The sequence below is a fragment of the Myxocyprinus asiaticus genome, chromosome 37 (genome assembly GCF_019703515.2).
Source record: "Myxocyprinus asiaticus isolate MX2 ecotype Aquarium Trade chromosome 37, UBuf_Myxa_2, whole genome shotgun sequence".
NCBI lineage: Eukaryota > Metazoa > Chordata > Actinopteri > Cypriniformes > Catostomidae > Myxocyprinus > Myxocyprinus asiaticus.
This window is the reverse complement of record NC_059380.1, coordinates 31,382,335-31,401,698: the sequence shown is the minus strand read 5'-3', so window position 1 is coordinate 31,401,698 and position 19,364 is coordinate 31,382,335. Positions and strand designations below refer to the sequence as shown.

The window sequence follows — 19,364 nt, the reverse complement described above, 5'->3', positions numbered from 1 at the left end:
AACCTTGAACTTGCTAGCTGTAAAAGAACAAGCATTTTTCAGTTTATCTGTGACCAAGTGTACAGGAATATTCTGAATAGATGTACATTAATAGAAAGTATTTAAACTTCTTTTTGGAACAAAGCCTTAAGCAAAGTACTTAGCTGAATCAATGTTGTGTGTATAGCTAAATGTAGTCAAAGTTATGTGACAGACAGGCTCTGTTGGTTAATGAATGCATGCATGGGAATTCTTACCAGTGAATAGTCAAGTCATCTTTTTATGGTTGAATTAATTGTTTTCATGTTATGTTTAGCGATATTTCAAAGAACAAGTAAGTAATGGCATGTTCGTTGGTGTTTATGTTAAACACATTAGGACTGCGACTAAAGTTTTAACAATGCTAAATAGTGCTGACCAGCCTAGTGCATCTTGGTTGGTAATTAATGCTAACACAGTTGGTAAGGTCTTAAGAGAATATAAATAGGCAGGACAAAAAACAAAACAAAAAAACAGTTGTGGTCAAAAGACTGTGACTGTGATCAGTGCATGGAGCCTTGCAGTGTAAATGCAGCCTAAAAGTATGTTCCCTCCATATAATCCTATGAGAAAAGACTCCCAAAAGCAGTGCATACATTACCAATATTTTTTTTTATTTTTTTATAAATCCCTATGTTTGCATGGAAAATTGCATTCACACATTCCAATGCCCATTGTGTGCATAGACAATGTTTATACATAAGGCCTCTGGCAATGGAAGGTCTAATTGAAGAAAACCACATAAAAATCTACTAACAGCAATATACAGGATGTCAAACAGTGAGTGAAAACAACTGTTATAAACCTTTGCACTTAGCTGGCACAAAGTAATCTTTTATTGTTTATTTTTCTTCAGGTTGAGCGTGCAACTACCCCAGCAAATTTACCAGTAGCTCAGACCTCATCTCTTCCTGTTTACACCCTTGAGGAAGTTACAAAGCATTGTTCCCTTGACAATGGCGTGTGGGTCACTCATAAAGGTGAAGTCTATGATATCACTGAATTTGTGGCTGTGCACCCTGGTGGCGACAAAATCCTTCTTGCTGCAGGTGGAGCTCTGGAACCCTACTGGGCACTATATGCAGTTCATGAACAAGACCACGTTCTTGAAATCCTCTCCGAGTATAAAATTGGTGTTCTTAATACAGAGAGTATCAAGAAGCAAGAGAGTGCCAACCCTTCAGACCCTTATTCCGCTGAGCCAACACGACACCCTGCTCTTCAAATCAACAGTCTGAAACCTTTCAATGCCGAACCACCTGCTTCTATACTTTCTGACAATTACATCACCCCATCGGCCATATTTTTTAAGCGCAATCATCTACCAGTGCCCAGGGTGGATCCTGAAACATACAGGTTGAACATAGAGGGTCTTCCTGGTGTAGTTTCACTGACGCTAAGCGAGCTGAAGTCTCGTTTCCCGAAACACACAATTACAGTGACGCTTCAATGTGCTGGGAACCGTCGCTCTGAGATGAACAAAGTCAAGCAAGTCAAAGGACTCAATTGGGGGGTTGCAGCAATAAGCAATGCTACGTGGTCAGGTGCACGTCTGAGGGATGTTCTGCTGTACTATGGCTTTGGACCAGAGGTCGCAGCAAAGGCTCAACATGTCCAGTTTGAAGGGCTAGACCGTGATGTGACTGGTACAGCATACGGTGCATCTATTCCACTAAACAAGGCAATGAGTGATGAAGGTGATGTTCTCCTTGCATACGAGATGAATGGGGAGGACCTACCTGCTGACCATGGCTACCCTGTCCGTGTGGTTGTACCTGGAGTTGTTGGAGCCCGCAATGTCAAATGGTTAGGAAAGATTGTTGTGAGTGATGAAGAGAGCAAGAGTCACTGGCAGCAGAATGACTACAAGGGCTTTTCTCCAGGTACTGACTGGGACACTGTGGATTTTAAATCAGCACCAGCCATCCAGGAACTGCCCATACAGTCAGCGATCACTCATCCAGCTGAGGGAGCCACAGTAGATGGCAGTGTTGGGGAAGTGACTGTAAAAGGCTATGCATGGAGTGGTGGTGGAAGAGAGGTGGTCAGGGTTGATGTCTCAGTAGATGGTGGGAACACGTGGCATGTAGCCAAACTACGCACCAGTGATAATAGCCAGGACCCTGCATCTCCTCCTCCACCTGGAAAAGCCTGGGCCTGGAAGCTTTGGGAGATAGACATCCCACTGCCATATAGGAGCCAGGAACTTGAGATTGTATGCAAAGCAGTGGACAGCAGTTACAACATGCAGCCGGACACTTTTGCCCCTATCTGGAACTTACGAGGAGTGCTTAGTAATGCTTGGCATAGAGTTAAAATAAAAGTGAGTCAGGATTTGAAAGACCAGAAATGAATTTAAAAAACAAATTTATTGGAAATGTTGGCATAAGTTTATAAACTTTGGTGCAGATTGGTTTGCAGCTTTGCAACTCAAAGCTATGCGCAAACTGCTTGAAATCATCATTTTACTAACAACAACTAGGTAATTATATTTTAATGAGCAAAAACAAATATCTTGATGATAGAAAATGGAGCTTGTTTGATAAAGATTATATGTTTAGATTATACCAATTATTTAACAAGTTTCAAGATCTTGGCTAAGTATGTAGAAGAAAAAACTCTTATTCACATCAGAGTTAGAATATATTATACTTAATTCATGTTAAATATTCAGCTGCAATATGTCAGTTGGAGTATTACAGAAATATCCTAACTGTAGAATCCTATCTTGTCTGTTTGGTAACCATGGGAACTCATTTAGGACAAAAGCTTTAATACAGAAATTTTTTTTCCTAAATGCGTTATCTTAACTACAGTTAGGATTTGCGTCTGAAATATGAATTTGTAAAAAATCATAACCGATCAGATATTAATACTCAAGATAGGATGTTTTCTGTAATATGTAATATGATAATATGATTTGATTGTACCAAATTAGATTACCAATTGTCATTTGTTGCATCACCAAATTCTGAAATCGTATCATTTTCACATGACAACCTTGTGGTTTACTGTACCATCAACATCAAAATTATAGGCTAAATTATAATTATGACTGAGCTTCATACAAGAATGCTTTACTTAATACTTTTCCACTGAAATGGTGCCAGTGCTGGAGCCAGTTCTTGGCTGGAGGATCTGCAGAGAACACTGTGATCCAGCCCTCATTTCCACTAACTTGAGACCTTAGTGATATGCAACTGACAACAGGATTACATAATGTGCCACATTGGCCACTTCCAGTTGCAGATTCCAGATTGTCTTCAAATACAGCTGTAAAATTTACATTTTTGAGTTTATTGATTGCTTCTTGCACCTTCCAATGTTTACTAATTATTTTGTTTAATCTCAATTCAGCTAGTAGCTGTAAAAATTATAATGTAAAAGAAAAGTGAATCAAGTAATTATTTAACAAGATTCAAGATCTTCTTACTAGGCTAGGTATGTAGAAGAAAAAAAAAAGTCTTATAGTCTATATATTCTAGAGTTAGAATATATAATTCATTCACATTAAATATTCAGCTGCAATATGTAAATTGGAGAACAATCAGTAAGTGCAAACAGTAGAAGTAGAAATGTGTTTTCCCAAGTGGGAAGGTGTGATATTGGAAGAATGAAAGAATGTTGTTGGGCAGAAACATTGCTGCTGCAATAATTTTTGCAGCTTGTGTGTGGGACTTATTACAGAAAAGAATAAATATAAACATTACTATGCTGTTTATTTAAAATAGTAATATTTATATAGAATAAAAACAATGTTTATCCTAAATCAATTCAGCTGTGGCTGGTGTTTTTTTTTTATTTAAAAAAAAAAAAAAGAATTATGAACACATAAGCAACTCATATCTTTACATGAACAGTGTATTACAGTCAGTGGTTACGTCAGTGCATAATTTTATTTGTTCTGTTCAGTATATTTATGTGGAACCATGCAGAAGTGGAGTTCAGTCATACAGTTGGCTGCTGATGAATTAACAAAGAAAGTATGTGGTTGACATTGCAAAAAAAAACAATGTTTAGTGCACATATTTACTACATTGAAATAAAAGTGAATGCACATGATGTGTGCAAGCAGTGGCGAACTGGCCATCGGGAGAACCGGGACTTTTCCTTGTGGGCCGGCTGCAAAACGGGGCCACTATATGATAAAGGGGGCCGCGATATACAGAAGGGGACAGTAAAACACATTGCCACAATCCTAGGGTGGTGTGGTTGGTCAGAATTGAATTGTAGGGCTCCACCACAGCAGTGGACACCTGTGGAGCTGGGTAGATGGGGAACTCGAGCTTGGACTTCTTTCCATAATCAACAGAAAGACGTTCCATCAGTAAAGGAGTGAAACCAGAGCCAGTTCCCCTCCAAAGCTGAGTAACATCAAGAAGCCCTAAAGACCAGTCCATTGATCAGCTTATAGAGAGAGAGGAATGGAAAGAAACAGGTTAAAACAAATATAAATTGTAGTTTTATATATATATATATATATATATATATATATATATATATATATATATATATATATATATATATATATATATGATCAATACCCTCAAATGCTGAATTAAAACAAGCTGACTGACCAGTTTGTGAATCCTGTCAAGAACAAGATCAGTGATCTTCCCAGTGGTGTAATGGTGCGAATGTAGTTGTTAGCTGTATCCTCCTTTCCAGTGATTAGCTGCTCGGGGTGAGAGAGCTGACGTAAGTTCCAGTGCGGACCTCAAATGAACCACAAAACAAGAGTCAGGAGAGAAAATAACTGCTGTTAGCTGTGAGTAACTTAACGGCAACAATGAGACACTGGTATGACCGGGTAATTACTAACCTATCACAGTGGGTGTCAGACCGTACAAACACTGCCCAGGGTACATGTTTGCCGGCTCCTGTCTCAACAAAGGTGTTGAAGGAGTTGTTCCCTCCACCAATTGTCTTATCACTGGGCATCTGTCCATCTAGTTGAATGCCATGCTCAAGACAGTAGAGCTCCCAGCAGATGTTGCCAATCTAGACACCAGCTTGACCCATATGGATGGAAATACTGTACACTCACGTTGTTGTAGAGAGGAAAAGAAACTGTTCTCATTATTGTTATTTGTTGAGACTTTAATACTATATACGGTAAGATCACATTTCCACCCACAGATAGACAGAGAAAGATTTAGCATTTATTAACCCAAAAATAAAAAGTCTGTAATTTACTCACCTGTTGTTCCAAACCTGTATGACTTTCTTTTGTGGAACACAGAAGGACATGTTAGGCATATTGTAACCATTTAGTACTAATTTTTATTGTGTTTTATGTCTTTTTCCATAAAACAAAAGTGAATGATGATTGAGGCTATTTTGTCTTCCACACAAGAAAGACAGTCATACAGGTTTGAGTCTTTCATACAATTAGGGTAAATGATAAACAGAATTGAATTATTTGGCAGAACTAAAACTGTGAAGTTTTTTTTGTAATTAACATTTTTATTGATTCATGTGCATATGACAATGAAAAAAACTCAACACATATATAATGAATCAACATTTTACATTTAAACCCTACTAATACAATCCCACCCTGACCCCTAACAAACACCCCTGTGGTCCCACATAAAACACACACAATCCAAAAAAATATATATATATATATATATATATATATATATATATATATATATATATATATATATATATATATATATATACACATATACACACACATATACAGGTGCATCTCAATAAATTAGAATGTCGTGGAAAAGTTCATTTCAGTAATTCAACTCAAATTGTGAAACTCGTGTATTAAATAAATTCAATGCACACAGACTGAAGTAGTTTAAGTCTTTGGTTCTTTTAATTGTGATGATTTTGGCTCACATTTAACAAAAACCCACCAATTCACTATCTCAAAAAATTAGAATACATCACAAGACCAATAAAAAAAAACATTTTTAGTGAATTGTTGGCCTTCTGGAAAGTATGTTCATTTACTGTATATGTACTCAATACTTGGTAGGGGCTCCTTTTTGCTTTAATTACTGCCTCAATTCGGCATGGCATGGAGGTGATCAGTTTGTGGCACTGCTGAGGTGGTATGGAAGCCCAGGTTTCTTTGACAGTGGCCTTCAGCTCATCTGCATTTTATGGTCTCTTGTTTCTCATTTTCCTCTTGACAATACCCCATAGATTCTCTATGGGGTTCAGGTCTGGTGAGTTTGCTGGCCAGTCAAGCACACCAACACCATGGTCATTTAACCAACTTTTGGTGCTTTTGGCAGTGTGGGCAGTTGCCAAACCCTGCTGGAAAATGAAATCAGCATCTTTAAAAAGCTGGTCAGCAGAAGGAAGCATGAAGTGCTCCAAAATTTCTTGGTAAACGGGTGCAGTGACTTTGGTTTTCAAAAAACTTAATGGACCAACACCAGCAGACATTGCACCCCAAATCATCACAGACTGTGGAAACTTAACACTGGACTTCAAGCAACTTGGGCTATGAGCTTCTCCACCCTTCCTCCAGACTCTAGGACCTTGGTTTCTAAATGAAATACAAAACTTGCTCTCATCTGAAAAGAGGACTTTGGACCACTGGGCAACAGTCCAATTCTTCTTCTCCTTAGCCCAGGTAAGACGCCTCTGACGTTGTCTGTGGTTCAGGAGTGGCTTAACAAGAGGAATACGACAACTGTAGCCAAATTCCTTGACACGTCTGTGTGTGGTGGCTCTTGATGCCTTGACCCCAGCCTCAGTCCATTCCTTGTGAAGTTCACCCAAATTCTTGAATCAATTTTGCTTGACAATCCTCATAAGGCTGCGGTTCTCTCGGTTGGTTGTGCATCTTTTTCTTCCACACTTTTTCCTTCCACTCAACTTTCTGTTAACATGCTTGGATACAGCACTCTGTGAACAGCCAGCTTCTTTGGCAATGAATGTTTGTGGCTTAACCTCCTTGTGAAGGGTGTCAGTGATTGTCTTCTGGACAACTGTCAGATCAGCAGTCTTCCCCATGATTGTGTAGCCTAGTGAACCAAACTGAGAGACCATTTTGAAGGCTCAGGAAACCTTTGCAGGTGTTTTGAGTTGATTAGCTGATTGGCATGTCACCATATTCTAATTTTTTGAGATAGTGAATTGGTGGGTTTTTGTTAAATGTGAGCCAAAATCATCACAATTAAAAGAACCAAAGACTTAAACTACTTCAGTCTGTGTGCATTGAATTTATTTAATACACGAGTTTCACAATTTGAGTTGAATTACTGAAATAAATGAACTTGTCCACGACATTCTAATTTATTGAGATGCACCTGTATATATATATATATATATATATATATATATATATATATATATATATATATATATACACACATACATACATACACAAATAAATAAAATAATAAACATACATGATTAAACTACACTCTCCACATCCCCTCCCCGAGATTCCCCCAAAAAAACTAAATATTTGCCTCATTTTTTAGCAAATAAGTCCCTCAACCCCAGCCTTCTACTTACTGCCTCTTCAAATGCAGCTACCCTCCCCATTTCCACACACCACTCCGAAAAAGAGGGTGCTCCACTTGACTTCCAGCCCCTTAAAATTACTTGCCTGCCGATCATGAGACTGGTCAGAACCCAATTTTTTTTATATGATTGTCCCCTAAATGCATGACCGCTCCATCACCCAAAATACAGAGTCTGGGACAAAGCAAAACCTGAGTGTTCAAAACGTCGCACAAATACCTCTGAACCCTCAACCAAAACTTCTGGATCTTAACACACCCCCAAAAGACATGGGCAGTGTCTCCAACTTCTGACTGGCATCGCCAGCAAGTGGGTGTGTCTTTAAGACCAAGCCTATATAATCTAGAAGGGGTCCAATAAAATCTATGTAAAATCTTAAATTGCATAAGGCGAACCCTTGCATCTCTAGATACAGACTTGACATTTTTAAGAATCTTAGTCCACACTCCATCCTCCAATACCAAATTCAAATCTTTTTCCCATACTCTCTTGAGAGAAGTCAAGGCTTCATCCCCCAGACTCTGAATTAGTAGGAAGTAATACACTGATGCTTCATGGCCTTTTCCAAAAGCAGCAATCACCTCTCCCAAAGCACTTGCCGCTTTAGGGGGGTGCGTGCCACTCCCAAAAAAAGTGCAGAGTAGGTGGCGAAGCTGTAAATACTTAGAAAACTGAGATCTGGGAATGCCAAAATGTTGAACCAAATTTTCGAAAGATCTCAATATTCCACCCTCATATAGGTCACCAAGTGCATTAACCCCCCTCACAATCCACTCTGACCAGCAGAAAGGGGACTTATTAATACATAGTTTAGGGTTCTGCCATATGCTCGAGGCAACATTTAAATAAATATCAGAATTAAACACTCTGGACACTTTTGTCCATATTGAGTGCAAATACAAAATAACGGGATGCGACTTAACCTCTCCGGCTAGTTTAATCGAAAGGCTATGCAGTGGCGAGATAGGGGCAAGAACTTCCTTTTCAATAAAAAACCAGGGAGGGGCCCTCTCAGGTGGAAGTGACCAATGAGCCAAATGTCTAAGACCGAATGCATAATAATAAAACAAAATCTTGGGTAGGCCTAGCCCTCCTCTGTCAATTGGCCTATGCAACTTATTGAAATTTAACCTGGGGCGCTTACCATTCCAAATAAAGGACTTCGCTATGCTATCAAATTGCTTGAAATAAGAGAGGGGGACATCTACAGGGAGAGACTGAAGCAGGTAGTTGAATTTTGGAATACAATTCATTTTAATAACATTAACCTTCCCAATCATCGATAAATGTAATGAAGCCCACCTGCTGACATCGCTTGAAAACCTTTTTATTAAAGGGTCAAAATTAACTAACTAAATCAGACAAATTTGCTGGGAATAAAATCCCCAAATACTTAATGCCCTGTTTGGGCCACTGGAAAGCGCCCGGCTGGAAAGCCGTTTCTGGGCAGTATGCTGTCAGCGCCAAAGCTTCGGATTTAGACCAACTGACTTTGTATCCTGAGAACTTGGAAAAGGAATTAATAATTCTGTGGAGGCAAGGCATAGATCTAGTAGGTTCAGAGACAAATAATAAAATTTCATCTGCATAAAACAGAAGCTTATGCGCCACACCTCCTGCCACCACCCCTGGAAAATCATCCTCCTTTCTTATCGCAGCTGCTAATGGTTCCAGGGCAAGACAGAACAATAATGGGGAAAGAGGGCAACCCTGTCGAGTGCCCCTATCCAGAGTAAAATAATCTGAAATTAATCCATTTGTTTGTACCGCTGCTACAGGGTGTTTATAAAGTAACTTAATCCAACCAATAAATGTACTCCCGAACCCATACATTTCCAAAATCTTAAAAAGATAATCCCATTCTACCATATCAAACGCCTTTTCGGCGTCAAGTGAGATGGCAGCGACCGGAGATTGATCATTCGCCACTGACCACATGATATTGATGAGACGCCTGATGTTATCAGAAGAGCTACGGCCCCGAATAAATCCCATCTGATCTATATGAATAAGAGATGTCATAACCTTACTTAATTGGTTAGCCAAAATTTTTGACAATATTTTTACATCTAGTTGGATCAGGGAGATTGGATGGTAACTTTTACACTCGCTTGGATCTTTGTCCTTTTTAAGAATCAGACTGATCCGGGCTTGTGTCATGGTTGGAGGAAGCTTTCCATTCTTTAATGATTCCATATAAACCTCTAACAGAAGTGGGGCCAATTCTGTAGCATAGGATCTAAAAAATTCTGCGGCAAAACCATCTGGCCCTGGAGCCTTGCCAGTAGGTAGGGACTTAATTACCTCGTTAAGCTCCTCCAAGTTTATCTCAGAATCAAGAGAGTTTTTTTGCTCAGTTGTCAGTTTAGGAAGATCTAATGGTTCCACAAAGTTTCTAATATCTTCATCAGTAGATGAAGACGTGGAACTATAAAGATCAATATAGAATTCTTTAAAGGCATTATTAATATCAATGGCTGAGGTAAATATTTCACCACCAGCAGATTTCACTGAGGGAATGGTAGAAAAAGACTCTCTCTGCTTTATATATCTAGCCAAAAGCTTCCCTGCTTTGTCACCCGACTCAAAGTATGACTGTTTTGCCCTGAATAACCAAAACTCCACTTTCCGTGACAATACAGTATTATATCTACATTTCAATCGGGTCAATTCTCTGAGGCCATCAGATGACATTCGGCGCTTCAGCTCTGCCTCGGCACTTTTAATATTTCCTTCCAACTCCACAAGTTCTCGTGCTTTGGATTTTTTGATGAATGAGGCATACTGTATGATCCAACCCCTAAGAACCACCTTAAGTGCCTCCCAAGCCACGCCCACAGAGGATACTGAGGACCAGTTGGTCTCCATATAAACATTGATTTCAATCTTTAACATTTGTTGGAAATCAGGATTTTGTAAAAGGGACACATTAAGGCGCCAACTATATGATTTCTTTTTCCTCTATATGTGGCATCACCTCTAAACTCACCAGGGCGTGATCTGAGACTAAAATGTTTCCAATTGAGCAATCAACAACAGATGAAATAAGGGATTTGGATATAAAAAAAAAAATCTATTCTAGAATAAATCTTATGGACTTATGAAAAATATGTATAGTCCCTACCAGATGGGTTCAAAAGTCTCCAAATATCCGAAAGACCAAGATTTTTACACATCCTGTGAAGCGTCAATATTGCTCTAGGAGGTTTACACACTTTAGCTTCACTATGATCAAGGACTGAATCCATCAAAAGATTAAAGTCTCCTCCCAATATTATATCATGAGGAGTGCCAGCAGTTTGCAACATCCCTTCAATATCTATAAAAAAGCCCTGATCATCAACGTTAGGTGCGTAAATATTAGCCAAAATCAGACTTTGCCCTTGAATTTCAGCTAAAACAATAATTACTCTTCCTAATTTATCTTTAATCTGTTTGAGAAATTTGAATTGTAAATGTTTATTAATCAATATAATGACTCCCTTGCTCTTACTTGAGCCAACACTAAAGAAAACATGTCCACCCCATATCTTCCCAAATTTTTCAGCTTCCTGCGGGGAGAGATGTGTTTCTTGAAGAAACACTATATCATATTTCTTACGTTTAAGAAAAGTAATAACCTTCCTTCTTTTTATGGGGTGCCCCAACCCATTCACATTCCATGTGGAGAGAGACAACTTATTCATATTAACATTTGACATATTGATATAATAAAAATAAAAAATTGTGTGTGAAAAACAAAATTATGAAGACCACATTCCCCATTAGTGAAACAATCAACCCCCGAACATCCCCCCGAACAAAACAAACAGAAAAAAGAAAAACGTGCGCATTAACCCCGCGCACGACAGCGCCAACCGGCGTCAATCCCTCTAAACTCAAAAGGTCCATGAACGCCCAGGAGTCCCCACGACAACTTTGCCATCGGATTGCTCACTTTTGCCTCACAAATTTGTGAGGCAAAATTACATAACAGAAAATACTTTGTGAAATAAACCCAGTTAATAGGAAGAATGAACACAAAAAATGTGTAGATTCATTCACAGAACTGTCTCAAGGATGTGATCTTCCACAAAACAAATTCCAGCTGATATAAAACCGTTCAGATTCCTCGGACAGACAAAAGAATGTTCAGTGAGCCAGCTGTTATGAGTTCAGCGGATGACATAATCATTCAAATGTCCCGTAAAAAAAAAAAAAAAACTACAGCCAGCAGGAGGAATAAGCACGAAGAACGAACAGATTAATCCACAGCTGTTCCAAATGAATGTTATTCAACAGAACATGCTCCAGCCGCTAGGCGGAACCAATACAAAAAGAAACAAAACCGGCATCCCGGTTCCCCAGATGGTCAAGTCAATTCACTCGGAGGCTGCATAAAAGTATATACCATGACTTACATAATCCGTCAGCTTTATAAAAGACATCCTTTGTGTGAGCATGTAAATATTTTGCGGTCATCCATAATGTCCACTCTCAACTGGCCGGGAATTTCAATGCAAATGTAATCTTCCATCAATGCAAAAGTTTCTTTAAGGAAAAGTGTTATTCACAAAACAAGCTCCAGCCGCGCGGTGGAGCCAACGCAAAAAACCCAAAATTTCATCCAGCTTCCTCAAGAGTTAGGTACAGCGAGTCAGGCCCACTCACATGAGAAACATCCAATGGTTTACTCAGTCATTGATTCTATAAAAGACATTGCCAGATTTGGACATCTGAATACTTTGCGACTGTTTTTCGTTTCTATTCTCAGTTTGGCAGGAAACATCAGAGCAAACGAGATCTTTTTCTGATGTAAGAGTTTCTTACATTCCTTGAACCGATCGCGTTTCTCTCTTGTCGAACTCGCAAAGTCTGGGGACAAGAAAACATTATGGTTCTTCCAAGAAAGCTTCCCTTTGCTCCTCGCCTGGCGCAACACAAGATCTTTCTCCCTCAGGAGATCTGTGAGCTCGCTCGATATCCAGCTTGTGGCCTGTTATGTCGAGCAGACTCGGGAAAAGCTCGTCCAGGAATTTCACCATATCTCTGCCCTCCTCATGCTCAGGAATTCCAACAATTCGAACGTTATTCCTGCGGTTTCTATTTTCAAGATCTTCAAGCTTTTCAAGGAGATGTTCCAAATCAACTTTGGTCGCTGGCGGATTAGCGGATAATTCCCTCTCCGAAGATTCCAGAAAATCGATTCGTTTTTCAACATCAGACACTCTTGTACCTAACTCAGAGAATTTTATTTCCATCGCCGTGATCGATCGACATATTACAGCGAGATCCTCCAAGTCAGCAAGAATCTTCGTCAACATCATCGACATGTTGGACAACTGACGCTGGATCTCCTCTCTCACCGCGCCATCCAAATCGAGTCCCCGGTCTGTAGGCCTGTCGGGGCATTCATCCTGAACACGTAAGTGTCTTTTAATATCTCCAGAGCCCGAGGATTTTGACTTCTTTGCCATGTTTTGCAACAAAGGACAAATGTGTAACTGGGTGTATCAAATTTCACCAGATTATAACATGAGAATAATCAAAAATTCAGCAAAGTGCGCAGAGTTCGTCGCTCACATGTCTGCTCCTTGCATGGCGTCCCAGACATTCCCTAAAACTGTGAGGTTAAATTAATAGGTTGTTCAGTATATTTGATGCAATAAAACTGCAGTTGTGTGCTTTCGGTATGGAACTGAGCTGGAGGATAGGACTGAAGAGGCCAGGCAAGGTATGAAAAGATGGGGTTGGGCAACTATGGATCATGCCACATGTCCTCCTCGCCCGCTCCCATTTAAGAACCTCAAGCTCCACCAGGCTGTTCCCTATTTCTTGCCTGGTAACAAAAATGCTGAAGACACAAAAAAGTACCGTGGTGCAATGCTGCCATGTACTTATAATTTTTTTAACTTATGTCATAAAACGACGTCTTTTCGAGATATCATTTCATGAAAATGACACCTTTTCTCGAAATAACGTCAGTAAATGAATCCTACACGTAAATTGTTTTTATTTTGTAACATTTTTTAAAGTCAGCATGGATTTTGGAATTTTCCTCCGAAAGCACAAGGTTTCAGGGGAAAATATTCAAAAAAAGAAGCTGGACGGCCTATGAATTCTGAACACTGTCTGCAGGACAAGACATTTTGGAGTGCTCGCAAAAAGGACGAGAATGTAATATTTTTTAGTGTACTGAATTTAACAATTAATCAAATTACAATAATATTTGAATAGACTAAGTAATTCTTGGAGTTTTCCCAATCATTCATACATAAACTTATGTCGGGCTATCTACGGTAACACAAATTGATCTTAAAAAAAAACTATGATGGTGTAAAATTGTAAAAGTAGCTATTTTAATGACAATTAGAATATAATGCAAGAATTTCATCAGCTACTTATCAATCAGATCATGTTACAAATCACATATGATAAATATACTGAATGTGTTAATGAGATATTGTTCATCATTTGTGCACTTGTCGAACAACAATTATAGTTTAGACAACAAATATTTAAATATATATACAACCCATTTTGTCGGGGCATAAAATTACAGAGGCATTGTAATGACAATAATAAAATAAAATTTTGTTTTTGGTTGACATTTTATTTGCCACAAAGTGTGCAATGAATAAAACTTTTTCATTCAAAAAGTAAAGCTCAAATAACTGTGCCATGGTTACCATATTCTGAATTCATTTATATATATGGGCTGGTGAAATGTAACGTATTAATTTCTAAAAAATAAATAACACAATTAATGCAGTATCTCTTTCTGATTACTTCCTGAAACTTCACAAGATAGGAGAAAGGTGTCCCGAGTAGTGCCTGTCAGGCTGCTTAGGCTCAGATTAGGGTGGGGGTGGGGTTAGGGCATCTGCTGCCTGCCAGGAACAAACCCAGGCACATTTGTACAATGTACATTTCCTCGCTCACAAGCGCTCATGAGCGAGAGCGATGTTGGAGCGGAGCGGCATGAAATGAGGAAGAAATTATGCATAATTTCGTAGTCCCTCTTCATACTGGCATATTATCTAATAATTAATGGCGCAAATAACAACTGCACAAACAATGCCTTGTTGTAGGCTGCTTAAAAAAAATAACAAAAATAGCCTTGTTCTCTCAGCCCTATTTGGACGTAGTTATTTTATATGGGGATATGGGGTAATGTAACAGCCTAATTACCAGATCTTCTCATTTATTCTAATCCCGTGCTAATCGTTCATGTCAGTAATTTTTCCGGACTTTTTACGGGCTACGCGTTCCCGCGCTGTTAAAGAGAATAGCGTCTTTTACCTATCAAACGCTCTGTAAAAATAACCCCTGCTATTCTTATCCCATGCGAATTGACATATTGGTAAAAAGACAGTGAATCTGCACTGTCCAGCCTGTGAACCCTTTAACGCATTGTTTCTAAAGTTCACCAAGTGTCTGAAGTGGATGTTGGTCATTTAGAAGACACCAGAAAATATAAGACGCGCTTCAAAACATCTAACGCTGGCTGTTGCATTTGGAATGATGCATGAGAAACAAATGTGAATGAATGGGGAAAATTGTGTTGAGCCCCGCGTTTCGCGACATTTTCCGGTGGGACAAATAAAATTACATAATGTGAAAAGATTGTCTATGTTTTTAATTTAAGAGTGTACTGTAGGATTACTGGCTTGCTAATGTAACCAGTTCTGTTGTATTTTGCCAGATATTCAAGTCAATTTCTTCTAATAATCCCAGATACCTATGAACATGTTTAATACTTACTTCATAATTAATCAGCACAGCTAAATAGCATACATTTTCTGACGGGTCATTTACGCGTGACAGCAGTGTAAATGCTGTCGACATTCTCATCTCTGTGATTTATACAGACATTGCTTATCTTGTTCGAATGGACAGTAAACCTTAGTACCGCAGTAGCCTAATAAATTGATTTTAGTTTACAGACATAGGCCTACATATGCATTTCAGGTTCTACGGCACCCTCAAACGAAACTTAGAGCACCCTCAATTGTAGACCAGGGCAAACTACTACCCATTTATCAAGAACGTTTTTTATTAGATCTTTCATTTATCTGGCTTTTGGACCTATCATGCATCCACAAGTTTTTAATATGCTCAGGGTTGCCAGATAATATATGCAACACCCCAATCAGAGATTTATACTTGAACAAATAGGAAATATTTCGCCTTATGTCATACTTAATTTATGCAATCTGGCAACCAAACATGCAAGTGCACACGCTTTCTCTCCACAAAAAAACAAACAAACAACAACTTAACGCTCAATAGTGCATGGAGGGGACACGCGAGTAAAACCAAGTGAGAGAGGAATATATTTATTCTTTGTGTTATCTGTAAAATGCTGAAGTCCCTCACACCTGTATGTGAATGTTACTCTGGCAGTAATCATTTATCAGTGTCATGCAGCCTGTTTTATTCAGTGGTGTGCTGAATGGGATGCCAAACATTGACAAGACCCACATCATGACCCATGAGCATGTAAACAGGTTGATAATGTTCTGAGAATAAAACAAATAAACAGGTCCACTTTGTGGCCACATTAAAGTAAGCTTTTAGAATCTCTTTCCTGAATATTTTATTTTACATTTAAACCAGACTCCTGATATAGTGTTAAATTGAATACTAAATTACCAATACATTGAAGTATGGTAAAATAATCAATTAATAATTTTATTCAGCCTTTATACAGTTTTACTAACACATGATAGAAAGTATAGCAGCAAAAATTCAAGCAATCGCAGAATGATCCCACCAGTCTTTGTACACTTCAGAAAATTGTGCATCATTCATTGAGCGCATGTCTGGGCTTAAAAGATAAAACTATGCAGAACTTTTAACTTCTCTGTTCCATGTTCTACTTAACGGCCGATGTAGCCCCTGTACCAAAATAATTGCACACCCCAGCTCAATTAAATATGTAAGACTAAGACTGTAAATTGGCAAGCAGATTTTCTTGAATACCAGCAAACACACAAAAATCCTTGCATTTTGTAAAAAATGTGTAATTATGATACATCTCCACTTTATACAGAGCACCCCCACTATTTTCAGAAGCACCTTCAATGATTTTGATCTGGAACAGGGTATGTACGTATGTCCGGGAAACTATTCAGTGTTTTGAACTCCCTCTGCACTCTCACCTCACTGTAAGTCTGTTGTTGGAATGGGCACCTGTCACATCAGCTCGCGAATCACACCGAGTTTAAACGCTACCTCATCTCTGATAATCCACTCTGTTTAAAATCTTGGACCTAATACAGCCGCCAACACCAGATATTGTGTAGAAGCACACATATAGCCTATTAATGTGGCCACACACGAAATGTAGCACATTCTGTTTGGAGCGGAAAGTGAGCGCCTTGTGAGCAGCCGGGAGCAGGGCTGAGCACAGTTCCTTTGTTAAAGAGGCGACTAACTACCTCTGTGGGCTAAGAGCCGAATCCCTTGAACAAAAGTGTCAAGGTAGCATGTCTGTCAAAGATGAAGGAACAGAGACAAAGGTAGAGCAAGCAGGCAATCACTGGCTCGTTAACACACCAGCCACCAAAGTTCTAATGTCATACGACCGCCATGTTACAGCCACTAAACTAATGCTACCAAACCAGATGGTGTTCTTAATGGTTCCCCAAGGAGCCACTGTGCACATTGACGATATTGTCCTCCATCATCTCACAAACATGATGCAGAAATTGAGATCATGGATGCATTTAGAGGTCACAACCTCACCATTAATGACACCCTTCAACGGCAGCTTCAGGCTGAAGGGACAAATTTAGTGAAGTTCAGTCTCAAACCAACTGGCTTGACCATTATATTTCCTAGTCACATAAGCAGATTGTCATCTTACCAAGAACACCCTATCAGTCTGGTTGCCCTCGGGCTCCTCCTTAGTGATTGGATCATCACGGCAATTATTGCACACGCCATGTACAGGTACATTCAAAACCTACAGGCCAGACTGGACTCCCTCCTTCTCGTACAGAGTTTTACACACCAGTCTGAGCCCATCCCACAGGTTAACACCAATCATTTCCAAAGATAAGCCTTTTAACCTCTAACCCTCCTTTCCTTTCCTCTAATGTTTGGTCCTAGTATCCATTTCATGTTCTACTATGATTTTGTGTTATGACAATTGTGGGTTATGGCATAACCCACAAGTTACTGTGAACAGACCTGTACGGCCCTTCAGTTGCTCTAAAGATGCTGGACAACAACCAACTCTTCAGACCAAAGGGGGGAATGTTGGGCCTCATGTACTCAGATAAGAAAGCCTACACACAGTCATAAAGCCTGACTGCAGCCTGTAGGAACACTAGAAGCCTCACTGCCACAACAAAGGCGCCAAAATCAAACAAAGAGAGTCCAAAACAGACTACTTATCCCATGAAGCCTTGCCCACTTTACACCTATGTGTGAAATTCTGAATAATCGAATCCTCAACTCCTATTGGATGAAACGCACGACAGAACGCGTACCTCAGCTATGACGTCATCGAGAGCATAAAACCTGGAAATTCCTTCTAGGCGTTGCTTCCAGCGACAGTATGTGCCTTGTCCAGTTGCAGCCCTGCTGCTCCCAGGTGTAACCTCATTGCCCAAGGAAGTAACATACGTACCTGAACTTTGGCCATATAATCTCAATCTCACTGGACGAGCCGAGATTTCTCCGTGTTAGCATGCTCATTTCACCGAGGACGCTAATGGATCCGATGGAGACCGCCGAGCAATCCGCATCTTCACCCTTTTGCCTGCAGAAGTGAAGAAAGAAGATTTCTCTTCCCTCATCAACTGAGTCGACTTTGCTGATATCTCCACCAATCTGCCAAGAACCAGCCGCCATACCATCCACCAACAGAGCGAGTAAACGGCCTCCCGTCATCACCCGAGCTTCGAGGAACCGAGTCGGAGTCAAATGACGGAAGAACACACATTCTACCCGTATCCTCAAGCGACTCAAGTAAGAGGTTTACGTCTGGGCAGAAATAGATTATTATAGTGTGTTGTTCTTGTGTATCAAAGTTATTGCTTGTACAGTTTACGGACCGCGGAGCAGAGGTGGGTAGTAACACGCTACATTTACTCCATTACATTTACTTGAGTACATTTTTGAAGAAAAAAAAATACTTTTAGAGTAGGTTTAAAAGTGGATACTTTTTACTCTCACTCAAGTACATATCTAATGATTTTTTTTACTTTTACTTCTTTACAATGGGTGGCATTCCTGTTGTTACATTACAGGGTTTAATTTTAATTAATGTGTAATTTATTGAGAGATTAATGAATGGGACTTTTACAAGCGCGGAAGTTCACACAGCTGTGCACCCTGAGCCGCTGTCACAGACTCACTCGTTCACTGCTGCAGCATCAAACTCTTCAAAGTGAAACACTTTCTTCACTCAACACAGTGAAAAAAGAATAGTTTCGTCATGCAATGCCTTCATTTAACACCAAGACAAGCTGATATTTCAAGATTAAAATCACAGCTCCAACTTAAGGCAGCACGCTGAGGTAAGTTTTGGCTCTAACGCTAATACGGGCTTTTCTGTGTAATGTGATGGTCGTTTTCAGGGAGATTCTGTAACTGGGTTCTTATGACATCAGTTTTTAAGTGTACATTTTTAAATCAGTGCAGCAATATATCAGTGCGCTTTGTCCCGCGTCCCACATGTCATGAGCAGTATTTACGCATTTACCCCGTGCCCTTGCGGGGGTACTGGAAACTATCGCAGTTACTTCAGGCGGATTAACTATAAATCCATGTAAACATCCAAGTTAAGTGTAAATAAATGCCTTTTGCTCTGCCATTTGTGTGATTGACAACTGGAGTGCGAACAGACAGCA

The 19,364-nt window shown here is 39.5% G+C and overlaps 2 protein-coding genes across 2 annotated transcripts in view; one reads left to right on the top strand and one right to left on the bottom strand.

Annotated features, from left to right (window-relative positions):
- Positions 1 to 3,791, top strand: part of suox (sulfite oxidase) — a 48,002-nt gene extending 44,211 nt beyond the window's left edge. Inside the window, exon 4 of the mRNA XM_051676622.1 lies at positions 875 to 3,791. Coding sequence (XP_051532582.1) covers positions 875 to 2,371 — 1,497 coding nt within the window. The 3' untranslated portion in view covers positions 2,372 to 3,791. The remainder of the gene's footprint in view (positions 1 to 874) is intronic.
- Positions 3,068 to 18,207, bottom strand: tuba2 (tubulin, alpha 2). Its single transcript, XM_051676050.1, is given in 7 exon segments — positions 3,068 to 3,203; positions 4,210 to 4,375; positions 4,378 to 4,425; positions 4,592 to 4,651; positions 4,654 to 4,734; positions 4,848 to 5,053; positions 18,140 to 18,207. Coding segments are annotated over 7 exon segments (765 nt in total).
- Between the last annotated feature and the right edge of the window lie 1,157 nt (positions 18,208 to 19,364).